The sequence below is a fragment of the Camelus ferus genome, chromosome 22 (assembly GCF_009834535.1).
Source record: "Camelus ferus isolate YT-003-E chromosome 22, BCGSAC_Cfer_1.0, whole genome shotgun sequence".
In the NCBI taxonomy this organism is placed as follows: domain Eukaryota; kingdom Metazoa; phylum Chordata; class Mammalia; order Artiodactyla; family Camelidae; genus Camelus; species Camelus ferus.
The window spans coordinates 21,206,674-21,219,350 of NC_045717.1; the positions used below are offsets into that span (position 1 = coordinate 21,206,674).

The window sequence follows — 12,677 nt, forward strand, 5'->3', positions numbered from 1 at the left end:
CTCCCACCCCAGCGGCTGCTGACCACAAACACCTCTGTGTGTCCCCGTGTCTTGCCACCCGGGGCGCCATCCCCTCCTTTCACAGCGGGTCGTTTATTCTGCCAGCTCTGAGGGTCACAGCCACGACAGCTGCACTTGCTTGTGGGTGTTAGTGCTGCTGATGACAGAACCAGAACCTGACTGTCTCTTCCCTGTTTCCACCAGAACACTGTCCAACTGGGCATACGAGTTTGACAAGTGGGCCCCTTCCGTGGTGAAGGTGTCCTACAAGGTACGTTGCAGCCTGAGGAGGGGTGCGTGGACGTGCGGCGGGCAGGAGAGCAGGGGGTGCACGTTGGTGAGGAGGGACTTGTGTGAACGACACGGTGCATGTGTGCATGTTTTCTCACGTTACACGGGTGGGATCCTGCTGTCGCTGTGCAGCTCGGGTCATTTCATTTCAAGGAGTAATGCTTCCTTGTTAAGTGACGTTACAGGCTCGGTTTGTGGAATATGGTGACATTAATGCATTCACTGAAAGGTTTCATTGTTCTCACTGAGTTTTGGTTACAGCCTGTTCATGTAGGATGACTTAGTGAGTGCAAACCATAGGGTGCTGAGTGACAGGGGACACCAGGACATGTGGGCCCCGTGCAGGCCTGCTCCGAGTGCCATACCCTGTCAAGTGGGGACTCACTGTGCCTCTGGTCTTCATGGAGAAACTGAGACAAAGAGGGCCTCACGCAGCCACTTAGTAGCAGAGCAAGATTGTGCCTGTGGCCGCTGGGCTCCCAGGTCCAGGCTCGGCACCCTATGCTCTGAGGGTCTTGGCAGAGGGAACAGCTTGTGCAGGGAGAACTTGGCACATTTGAGGAGCTAAAAGTCGTTCTGCTGGCAAGAGTTTAGGGAAACGAGTGAAGCTCATTCTGTTTGGAATGTTGGGCCTTGGTCACGTGGGTCTGGATCTTGGAACGGGGAGGGTCCAGCAGGTTTGCTAATAGGGAAGGGGTCGGAGCTGCCATTAGGGAGCAATCACAGCGGCCTGCACTCGTGGGATATATTGAGGAGGAGGCTCCACTTTCCGGAATGGAGGCCTAGGTGGGGACCCAGAAAGAGGAGGGCCCGGGAAGCCAAGCTGGTTGAATACCAGAAGTGGGGCGGGTGGAGGTGCAGACGACAAGTTCCCGGGGGCCTGGGCAGTGCAGTGCCCAACCTCTCTCCGCTGCCTGCAGTTGGCGTTCTGCACGCGGAGTTGGATGACGGGGCCGCGACCCGCCCGTAACTCCAGGAAGCTAGGATGTGTGCCTTCTCTCCCTCACAGGGCTCTCCGGCAGCCAGACGTGCTTTTGTCCCCCAGCTCCGGAGTGGCAAGTTCAATGTCTTGCTCACAACGTACGAGTACATCATTAAGGACAAGCACATCCTCGCGAAGGTAGCGTGTTGCCTGTAAAAGCAGCCAGCCCGGGCATCACGTGCTGTCAGGGAGCCCCGATCCTGCCCAGGATTGTCATGTGTGTCGCTTCCCCCATCTTCTCAAATCCCTGCAGATCATTTTTCAGTGATTCCCCTGCACGTGTGTAAAAGACAGCTGCTCCATGTGTGTGAAAGACCCCGGTCGAGGTGACCTTGGGTTTACCTCTCTGACTGTCCCTGGGCTGGCCCTGCGTCATGTCCGGAGACTGGGGCCGTTTACACAGTGTGTGGACCAGCTCCTCTCAGGGCTTCTGCCCAGAGAGCCTGGCCACACCTAGTGCCTCCCACCCAGCCTGTCCTGCCTGCCATGACCCTGGCAAGGCAGTGATGCAGTCCCCCACTGTCTCCACCTGTCTCTAGAGTTCTAGACCTCTGCCCGGTGGCTGTGTCTCCCCACCACCGTGCACAGGAAAGCAGCCCATGAAGCATGTGGGATTTGGCATTCGGGGCCTAGCACTCTGCGGCCCTGTGTATTCTGTTGGCCTTGGGCCACCGGGTTGGCATGTTCAGGAGGAGCTGTGCAGGCCCGGGAGCCTCTTAACTGACAGAGTTGCGCAGACTGCTGTAATTAGGCCATCAGTGAACTACTGACAATGTACGATGACCCAGATGTAAAACAGGCACCGTCCCTTGTCCTCAGAAAGCTCTCTTCCTGCTTCAGGAAGGGGTTGAGCCAGAAAATGCTGTGTCTGTTCTAACCACGCAGGAGAGTAGAGTCGAGTGGGGGAGCTTCCGACCCAGGGATGCAGATGTTCACCGGTTACCATGCCTGTGGGCTTCATCATATTGACACCTGGTGCTTCATATGCATCCCCAGCTGCAGATGAGGAAACTGAGGCCCAGGGAGCTAGTGTCCAGCGTATAGTATAGGCTCTCACCCTCCGGCCTGTGCCCTTCTGGGTCACCCTTCTGACCCAGCACAAAGCCGGGCCAATCCCAAGCATGAGAAAGGGCTCTGAAAATCCTGCATTTATCTGACAGTGGCTCACGTAAATGCCCTGCCATGGGGGTTCCTCGTGGGCAGTGGCTGCTAGGCCCCTCCCCCAGTCAGTCCTGCCCTTTTCATCTGGGATACCGACAGGCACTGCTTCAGTCAGGCCACACTGGGTCCCTGGGAGATCGAAGCCGAAGCCAAAGTGGCTGTGAGACTGGTCACAGTCATACGTAAATGGAGATTTATGCCCACGGCTCCCACCTGCAGACTCACACTTGCCGTTAGACTCGGCGTCTAGCCTGTGTCCACTGGGCATGTGGCCACTGACAGGCTCTGCGGCGTGGCCGGGCCCCGGAGCTCACACACTGGGCCTGCCTGTGCTGCTCCTGCGTTAGAGCCTCAGCCTGCTGATTGGAAAACACGTCCGTTACCGAACCACGCCCCCTGGAGACCCCACCCTGATGGGCTTCTGGTCTGCAGGGGCCACGTTTGGGGGATTTTTTTCTGTGCCAATTACTAGCATATGTAATTTTCTTGGACAACCAAAGTCCTTTTCTGCACCTGCTTTATTCACCCAGTAGCAGGTCACGGGCATGTCTCCCTGTCCATGTGTAATCCTCACCCCACATTTTACAGAGGCTGCGATGTGTGGCTGTCACTCGGTGCACTGGTCTCTTGTCAGAGGACTTTGTCGTACCCACATTTTCCACCAACGGGCTGTTCCGCCCGAAGCCTTCTTGCCTAACGGTCCTGAGACTCCCGCCTAGCCGGACAGTCCCCGCGCCTGTCCTCCCCTGACCGCCTGCTCTCGGGCCCGCAGATCCGTTGGAAGTACATGATCGTCGACGAGGGCCACCGCATGAAGAACCACCACTGCAAGCTGACACAGGTCCTCAACACACACTATGTGGCCCCCCGCCGCCTGCTGCTGACAGGCACGCCGCTGCAGAACAAGCTGCCCGAGCTCTGGGCGCTCCTCAACTTCCTGCTGCCCACCATCTTCAAGAGCTGCAGCACCTTCGAGCAGTGGTTCAACGCGCCCTTCGCCATGACCGGGGAGAAGGTGGGTGTGCAGCCGGCCCCGTGGGGGTGGGGCGGGGCAGGGAGCCGCCATCACTGGCCCCAAGCATCTCCGAGGACCATCCGAGTTGGACGGTCTCCGGGCTTCCCTCACCCCGCGCCTCAGGCACAGGGAGGAAGACCCAGCTAGTGCTTGAGGGGATTTAGATCTCACCCTGAGATTTCAGTCAGGGAGTGATGTGGTCAGATGGAATATCTTCAGTTTTTAAAAAGTGTTTTGTTTTAAACCCTGTGGCCGGTGTCCCTTGATATCTATGGCTGTGGATGGCACAGTCAGTCTGCTTGTGGACCAGCTGCATTTTCTGTTGAAGAAGATTGAGATCTGAGTCTGGTGCCTGCGGTAGCGGGCACAACTGCAGGGTTGAGGCGCATCTCTGCCGCTGCAGCCGCGTCTGGGGCCACGGGGCCGCCATGCCCTGACGGAGGGGCTGCTGTCGGCCTCAGCCACGAGCTCCCCCTCCTTGGTGCTGTTTGAGGCAGAAGCCCTCCTGAAGGAGGGACTGAAGCCTTTCCGAGAGCCTCATGATAAAGGAGACCCCAGTTTTCATACTCCCAGGATCCCATCCCAGGAGCTGAGGAATAAATGCTCTGGTTTCACTGATTTTCAAGTTGAATAAAAGCCAAAGAGGAAGAAAAGATCAAATGTCATCTTATTCTTCACTTAAAATTTTTTTTTTAATTCAGCGTCTTATCAGAGTAGCAGGCCCCCAGGGAGAGCAACATTTCTTTCCCTCCGTCCCACCCAGGCTGAGGCGACAGTGGATTTGGGCTCCTGGTGACAGAGCCCTCCATGAGAACAACCCGCATTATACCAAATGCTCCATAAACGTGGCCCAGGCGGTGCCATCTAACTTTAGTTTGGACATGTTGGCGGGTTTCCGACACCGAGTTTGTCTTGCTCTTGGGGAAGTGACACTGTGTACTGCCATGTTTTAGTCCACAGGGGCCCTCGCTTCCGTGTCCCAGCACTTCCACCGAAGGTCCCTGATCTTTGCAGTTTTCCAAAGGGAGAGAGTGCCCTGCCAAGCTCCCATAAAGCTTAAGGCTGGAAAGAAGGCGCCAAGGGCAGGGTGACTCCAGTCACTCCCAGTGACTCCTGTCTCTCCCCACACCCCCTCTCCCCTCCTTCGGAAGTAACGCTCACACTCAGTTTACACATCTCACCGGGGGGCCAGGTGGACCTGAACGAGGAGGAGACCATTCTTATCATCCGTCGTCTCCACAAAGTGCTGCGGCCCTTCCTGCTCCGGCGGCTCAAGAAGGAAGTCGAGGCTCAGTTGCCTGAGAAGGTACCATGTTGGTTTTGAATGGGAGAAGCATCACACAGGGGTCTCCATGAGATGGGCCCCATCAGCTGGCTTTCCTGGTCCCAGGCCTGGCCCTGGTCTTACCTCAGCATTTAGGGGTCTATCCAGCCTGGGGACTGCCACTCACCCCTCACTGGGCCTCTAAAGCGAAGGCAGGTGTGCTCGGTTAGAGCACTAAGTCCCACCTGCTGTCCGTGGGCCAGGTGCCTGGGCAGGTTCTGCCTGACCTCATGGTAGGTTGAGGGGGAGCAGTTTGGAGGCTGTGAGCTTGTCTTGGACTCGCTCCCCTGAGGGGCTTGGGGTTCCTGGCCAGTCGCCCCTCCAGTCATATTTGTCCTTTGTTTTTTGTCTGGCTTTGGAGCAGCCTTTGGAAGGTAGCCACGTTGCCCCTTCTGGCCCAGGATGTCCCCACATTTCTTCATCCTGGTGCGTCTGCCATAGTCCATCTCCCTTCATCCCTCAGCTGTGGGGGCCCTGATCAGAGCACACATCTCAGGGCCCAGGATGCCCCTGAGAGGCTGGAAGATCTCAGAGATGGCCAAGGCTAGGGGCTAGGCTCCGGGACCCTCAGCCCCAGCTGACCGTGGCATGTGCCCCGCAGGTGGAGTACGTCATCAAGTGTGACATGTCCGCCCTGCAGCGCGTGCTCTACCGGCACATGCAGGCCAAGGGGGTGCTGCTGACTGATGGCTCCGAGAAGGACAAGAAGGTAGGCCCTGGGCCCCCTTCCCCACCTTTGTGTCCATGGCAGGCGCGTTGTGGGGCAGCTGGGTGTGTGGGGCTTGAGCACGCTGTAACTGGCAGGCCTTTCATCTCCTTAGAGATGACTGTTGTGACCAAGTCTTCCTCTGGTCATGGCCCCGAGGGCATTGACTAGCCCTGGTTTAAATCACGGCTGGAGTGAGCAAGTCCAGTCTGTAGGGCTAACAGAGCAGGGGCTGATGGCCCATTTCCAGGGAGTCCCCCAAGAGCCTCCCAGGCTGCACTTTCTGGGGTCCTCACTTCATGAAGTGGTGGCCCCTAGGGTGCACCAGTCATCAGCGTGGGGCCCAGCAGGGACCCCAGCAGCTAGCGTTCTAGTGAGTCCCACCTTCCCAGCTGGGGAAGAGCTGCCTCGGCAGCCACGGCCACCGAGCTCTTTATCTTGTTACTGCATGAAATTGGGGTGACGTTAGTTTACGGTGGTGAGGAGGGGGGCTGAGAAGGCTGCTGCCTCCTGGGACCCTCTGAGGTCCCAGGCCCCACCCACCCGAGCAGCCCTCACCAGGACTGAAATTGTGCTCCCGGGTCCCTCAGCTCTGCACCCGATGCCTCGAGCTCAGCCCTCCCTCCCCGTTTCCTCCTCTAGATGTTTTGTTTGGGTCCTTTCCTACCTGAGTAGTTGCAGCAGCATGTTTTCTGGTCTACTTCTCAGCCCACCACACCCTACCCTGCATCCTCCCTTCACCCTGCACCCAAGATCTTCTAAGGTCATCGTGGCCCATCCAGCTGTAGCCCCCTGGGGTCACACAGTGCCCACAAAGCAGGCCTCGCAAAGTGTTTGTGATCTGGCCTCAGCCCTTTGCCAGTCATGCTTTCCTTCTCTCCTGCTGGCCCCTCCTCACCCTCCATCCTCCATGGTGCCAGGGAGTCTCTGCTGCCCCCAGCACAGGCTTCAGGCCTCTGAGCCACAACAGGAGCCAGCTCCAGGCTCCCTTTTTCCTCTGCCACAAGCCCGGCCTCCCCCTGAAGCACCTCCTTCCACGTCTGCCCCAACCTACCCCATCCCACCGTGGGACAAGGCCGATTTGGGAGCCTCTCTTCTGCCTCCTCAGGGCAAAGGCGGCACCAAGACCCTAATGAACACCATCATGCAGCTGAGGAAGATCTGCAACCACCCATACATGTTCCAGCACATCGAGGTGAGGCCCTTGGCTGGGCGGCAGGCCCAGTAGCACCCGGAGCTTGTGGGCCTCAGCCTGGCACCAGGCCCTGCTCTCCGAGTCGTGCGTCTGTGCTGAGCCGCTGGGCAGAGCTTGGTTGTGTCTTTCTGAAACTTTAAAGAGGAGGAGTTTGTATTGCTTCTCGGCCCTTTGGCTAAAGTCAAGTGTGAAGAGGAAGAGTTTGTGATATCTAGGGTGGGTGCCGCCTGTGCATTTGTCTTTTCATTGATTTCCTTTTTGCAAGTGCTTATTGTACAGAATCCAGATGGCGTAGAGAAGTATGCGAGAGACGGCAGCCCCCCTCAGGGCTGTCCTCTGGGGTCCTTTCCCACCCTGCTGGGCTCGAGCTTCCGCTGCTCTTTGACTACTAGCCTCTCCCACTCGGAGCATTGAGAGCAGTGTCCCTCTTCATGACGACTGGCCAGAACCTTTCTGGGCCACAGTGCCCCTTAATATGAGTCTGAATTCTTGCTTCTGAAAAGCACACATACGTCCACATACTTTGAAGTTTCAGGGTCATTGCAAATGCCCTGACGCCCCCGGAATTCCGTTCAGGGCTCCGAGGAGGGTCTCGGGGGCGTGCTTTCCTTGTACACTCCTTCTGGTGGCTTAGAGTGTTCTGTTGTGAGAGAAGGGATGTCGGTGGGATACAAAAACCACGTTCAGAATCTGTCTGTGGCCTCAGGGTCGTCGTGGGCAGTCGCTGAGCACCGGCCGAAGGGCTCAGAGGCGTGGGGCCCGGCTGCCTGTTCCTGCCCCCGCTGACCCGCCTCTCATTCCACTTTCAGGAGTCCTTTTCCGAGCACTTGGGGTTTACCGGCGGCATCGTCCAAGGGTGAGAGTCTTCCTGGCTTCATGGGGTGGGCAGATGGTCTGTGTGCAGGGATTTCTCTCTGATTGGCCTTATCACTGTTGTTACATTTGTTCAAGTTTAAGGGCAGTATATTCGTGGCAGAAGATTTAGAAAACATAGGTGAATATAGACATAGAAGAGAATAAAAATTCTCCACTTTGAGGGTTGACAAGACCTGGCTTCCAGGCCCCACTCTTCCACCTCGGCTCCGTGACCCATGACAGCTTTCTTAACCACTCTGAGCCAAAACTCTGCCTGGCAACAGAGAGTTACTTTCTATATAGGTTGCTGCCCATCTTGCTTTGGCTGTGATGTTGTTTATAAAGTGCGGCCTGGGCACTGTTCAGCCCTGGCGTTAGACATGGATGCTGCCTCAAGGTTTCGCTGTTACAAGCAGCCTTGCTAAAAACACTCTTAGAGCTAAAGCCACCATCATTTTTCTGGGATAGTAGACTGTTTTCAAGAGCAGGGGGCACCAAATAAAAGAGCAAAAGTTTCTTTTACTGTGTAGATTTTTTTATATCAAATTGCATAATGGGATCTCACAGACCTGGGTTTGAGTCTTTGCCCTGGCATTTCAGCAGCCACATCACCCTGTCCCTCAGCCTCAGTTTCCACGTCTGTAAACCGGGAATGAATGACAGGCACTGTGGGGGCTCTTAGCCCTACACGTGGTGTGGTGGGCATTCTCCACTGTAAGCCTTGGCTCCTAGAAGGTTCTTTACCAGGAGGCCCGGCTTCCCAGGGCAGCCCTGTCCACGCCTGTTGTTCCGGCATCTTTACCAACACCACCTCCTTTCATTCTTACAAGTATCAGAGTTAGTCAGGTCACCCTGGACCAAGGGTGGCATGAGTTTATTTTAGTTGGGTTGAAATGGCTTTGCTGAAACTTGGGGCAGGGGGAACGTAGTCTGCCGGGGAAGCTACTTGTGTGCCCCTGATCCTGACGGCCAGCCTGTCCATGCCGGCCCAGGTAGCCTGGAGAGGGTGCGAGCTTCCTTGTTTGCCTGTCTGCAGGGCGCTCGGGTTTACATTGTGTGTCCTTCCCTGTCCCCTCACCCCCTACCAGACTGGACCTGTACCGAGCCTCCGGGAAATTTGAGCTGCTCGACAGAATTCTTCCCAAACTCCGCGCCACCAACCATAAAGTGCTGCTGTTCTGCCAGATGACCTCCCTCATGACCATCATGGAAGACTATTTTGCTTATCGTGGCTTTAAATACCTCAGGCTTGATGGTGAGTAAGGCTGGGAGAGACATTTGTTAAAGGGCTTTGTTACCCACTGCTGCCGAAGCCCCTGGCTAACGTGCCCTCCCTTGCGAGGCAGGGTGAAGCCCAGAGACTCTAGGTTTAGAGGTGGGACTGGGCATAGCGACACACTCAGTGACACCCTGGGAGGGAGGGCCTGGGAGTATCGTGGCTGTCTCTCCTGACTGTGAGGCTTAAGGACTCTGCACCTTAACGCTGGGTCCAGTGGTTATGGGGTACCCTACAGTCCTGTTTTGGTTGGAAGTGACAGAAACCCATATCCTGTGGACATAAGGAGGAAACTCTTGATATATTCACGTACTTGAACCTCAAGAGTTAGCTTACTTCAGGCACAACTGGATCCAGGTGCCCAGATGATGTTGAAGGGGCTTTTCGGGAGCTCTTGGCTCCTTTTTCCTCCATTTTGGCTTCAATGTCAGGCGTCCTCTCCTGGCTTTTCTTTTGACTGCTCAGTATCCTGAACAGGCAAGCAGCTTGTCTTTTCCCCCCAGAGATCTGGGGGCCAGCTCTCCTTAGGATCCTCTCTCCACCGCCCAGGTGGCTCTGGAGCTGTTGCCAATCAGGCCTGGAGCTGGAATCACGTCTTTTTGTGCCGGAACCCAGAGCCCAGAAAGTAGCAGGAAAGAGAAAGAGGGAGTGAGGGAAACAGTAATAGAGGCCATATTCCCCTGGGAACAGCATTCAACCGTGACCCCGTGTGCTCATAGGAAGCCCTGTTTCTGCCTTGTTCCCGGCATGTGGGAGCTCCAGGGAGGAGGGGGCTGGGTGAGGTGCTGACAGAGTGCAGGACCCATGGTCTGACACGTCTGCTGCTCAGAAAGTCCCTCGAGGGAGTCCCCCACCTTCTTTCAGATGGAATGAATGGGGCTCTCGAGAAAAATGGATTTGGGAGCCCCTGGGGTAAACACAGTTAAAAAGTGTGGGGTAAACCACACTTCTCAGAGCCTTCATCTGAGCTCTGAGCTCATTGCCGCAGGTGTTGCCACATGCGTCTCTATGGCTGGACACCCTAAAAGTTTTTGCCTCCGTTTTGTCTTTCACTGTGCATCTTCTGGAACTGTGGTTTCTCAGAGTGTGGACCTATGGTTGCTGGGCTGATCTGTCCATCAGTTTCTGCCCTCCTCACCCCTATGCAGAACATGTCTTACCTTCCTTCAGCCTGTTCTTGGAATTCTGTCCAGGGCAGTGTTTACAGACAGCTCTGGTCGTGTGTCCTCCTTCACCCCGCTTCCTTCAGATGCTGCGTGTGGCTTGGAGACTAAAAGCCGCTCCCTCTGCCAAGGCCCAGGTGGCCGGGTTCCCCTTGCCCCCACCCTGTGCTCTGGCCTCTCCAGCAGCCTCTCCATCCTTCAGGGCCTTAGCCTTTGTGCGTGCTGCTCCTTGTCTGTCACCATCCTGACCCTTAGAGGAGAGGCCCAGTGCAGAGAGTGTATTTCCACCCACCCCTGCACCCATCCATTTGCCCCCTTTTTCCCTTTTCTCCATTTTGAGAGTCCTCTCTGTAAGGTTGAGGACTTGGGCTCAGTTATGACTGCATCTCTAGAACCTTGAGTGGTCACTGCTACATGGGCAAAAAAGCTCTGGAAAAGAGCAGCAAAGACCCCTCCACCTGCCGCAACCCCGCCCAAGGGCTCAGCCCCGCCCAGAACTGGGGCAGCCATGGGCACATCTGGAGGCATCTGATTCTCATTTCATCACCAAAAATGACACCTGATTTTGCCAGAGGCACCTTTGCTCTGAGCTGGCGGCGGCCTGAGGTGCTTAGATGCCCCTGTGAAGCTCAATATGCTGAGGATCATGTCTTGGGCCGTCACATGAGAGTCCCGTGGCTCCCTGAAGAGGGGGAGCCATCCCACTGAGAGGAAGACATGTCCCCATTATGGGATGCCCGTGTGCTCCCCTGTGGATAGTTCCCTCTGTGAGTGGGCACCAGCCCTCTGGCCAGTTGCTCATTACCATAGCAGCACTGTCTGCCCACCCAGAGACCCCTGGTGGGTTTTGGGGGCTACAGTGTTTACAGTGTAGCGGTGGTGTCTCCTGCCACCCCTTGGACAGCTGGGCAGGACACTCACTGTGCTTCAGCTGTGTCATTTTGTCCCACAGCAGCCCCGGTTTATGCAGAGGAGACACCCTGGGCCCGTCAGACTCCTGGGATGGGAGGAGGGGCAGTCAGTAGTGTCACCATCAGTCTGAGAGTTGCTGGCTAGTTGCAGCTCAGAGCCTCGTGTTGAACGAGCGTGGTCGTGGCTCAGGTGGCCCGAGTAGGATGTGTGTGGCACTGTCCCAGCTCTCTGACGCAGGTGTTCCTCTGTGTCTCCTTCCCACCCCGCCCTCGACCCCGACGTGGTCACCCTGCTAACCCCACTCTCCCCACCTCCTACAGGCACCACAAAGGCGGAGGACCGGGGCATGCTGCTGAAAACCTTCAATGAGCCCGGCTCTGAGTACTTCATCTTCCTGCTCAGCACCCGGGCCGGGGGGCTCGGCCTGAACCTCCAGTCGGCTGACACTGTGATCATATTTGACAGTGACTGGAACCCCCACCAGGTAACAGGGGCGGGCCCCCTGGGGGACAGACTTGAAGCCCTAGGGAGACGTGAGGGCCTCTCAGCCTCCTGCCCACCTCCTCCAGGCCTCCTGGAGTGGCAGCGGCAGCACCCACGGCTCTGGGGGCCTTTGGAAAGAAAGCCAGAGAGTAGTTATTGTTTTCTGTTTCTCAAAACAAAAATAGTTTTTTGCTCTCATGAAAAAATACATACTCTGTTATTAAAAAAAGATAATCTTGGCATCATGTAAATGCATAAGTAGTGTGGAAAACGCCACGGTCCTGACAGCTCGGGGCACTTGTCCATCACTGCACGTCCTTCCAGACCGTGGTCTAGTCAAGCTCCCCACCGGCGCTTCTTAAAGCAACACTTAGGACGTGCTTTGTGCGCTGTGTGTGCCGCTGTTCTTGTTTCTTATCCGTGTGCCCCACACGGGGCTCCTTGCCGGTAGATAACAGGGCTGTGGTATTTTATAGATACAGCGCTTTTAAAGTATTTAACTTTTTCCTGTGTTTCGTTATAAAAGCAGTATTTTTTTCCAATGTAAATACCGAAAGCTCAAAGTAAAAAAGTAGAGTCCCTTTCCCCTTCCTCACCAGCCCTGCTCTTCTCTGAGTGTATGCCAGCCTCCCCCGTGTGCACACATGGGGTCTGGCCTCGGCATGAGCACTGCGTGTGCTAGCACATGTCTCCCCTCTGGCCGCCGGTGTGCTCACGTCTGCAGGTGAGCACACTGGACTCTCCCCAGCTGTGTCAGTCAGCTGGGCTGTCCTGGTGTGTGGCGGCCCCAGGACTTGTAACTCAGTCCCCAGTTGGCAAGTGTCTGAGTGTTCTGTTTTCGGCGTGACCACTGTCCCCTTGGAATCCTCTTGTTCTTGGCCAGGTCAAGCCTGAGGGGTGTGATTGCGCGGCCCAGGGGCGCGTCCCCTTTACGTTCTGGTTGGTTCTGCCAAAGTGTCCCCCATCAGGCTGCCCCAGCTTCCTCTCCTATTTGCAGTGCGAGCGGGCCCCTCCCCACAGCCTGGCAGTGCTGGTTTTCACTGTATAGGTGGAAGCCCACCTGCTAGATGGGTGCCCAAGTGGTTGCGAGCGGCCCTTGCTGTCAGCCTGGGGAGCAGTTCCCACCCGGCCCTCGGTGATGGGCCTGTTTCCTGAGAGGTGGCTGGAGTCTGCTTCCCCCAGCAACAGGCAGACAGTGGGTAGAGACCCCCGTGGAGCCCTGACCTCCCCCACACTAGGGTGCATCCGAGATCATGAAGCTCACTGTAGGGCAGGGTTGCGTCACTGGGTACTGGCCCTGCCAGGAATTACGTA

General features: G+C 56.4%; 1 protein-coding gene across 12 annotated transcripts in view; it reads left to right on the forward strand.

Annotated features, from left to right (window-relative positions):
* The window catches only part of SMARCA4 (SWI/SNF related, matrix associated, actin dependent regulator of chromatin, subfamily a, member 4), an 80,944-nt gene that overhangs the window by 43,934 nt on the left and 24,333 nt on the right, over positions 1-12,677 (forward strand). For all 12 annotated transcript variants that reach the window (XM_032465674.1, XM_032465664.1, XM_032465672.1 and 9 more), the window contains 9 exons: positions 205-271; positions 1,301-1,411; positions 3,207-3,449; positions 4,642-4,755; positions 5,375-5,482; positions 6,588-6,674; positions 7,484-7,530; positions 8,618-8,784; positions 11,201-11,364. In XM_032465674.1, the coding sequence (XP_032321565.1) occupies positions 205-271; positions 1,301-1,411; positions 3,207-3,449; positions 4,642-4,755; positions 5,375-5,482; positions 6,588-6,674; positions 7,484-7,530; positions 8,618-8,784; positions 11,201-11,364 (1,108 nt within the window). The remainder of the gene's footprint in view (positions 1-204; positions 272-1,300; positions 1,412-3,206; positions 3,450-4,641; positions 4,756-5,374; positions 5,483-6,587; positions 6,675-7,483; positions 7,531-8,617; positions 8,785-11,200; positions 11,365-12,677) is intronic.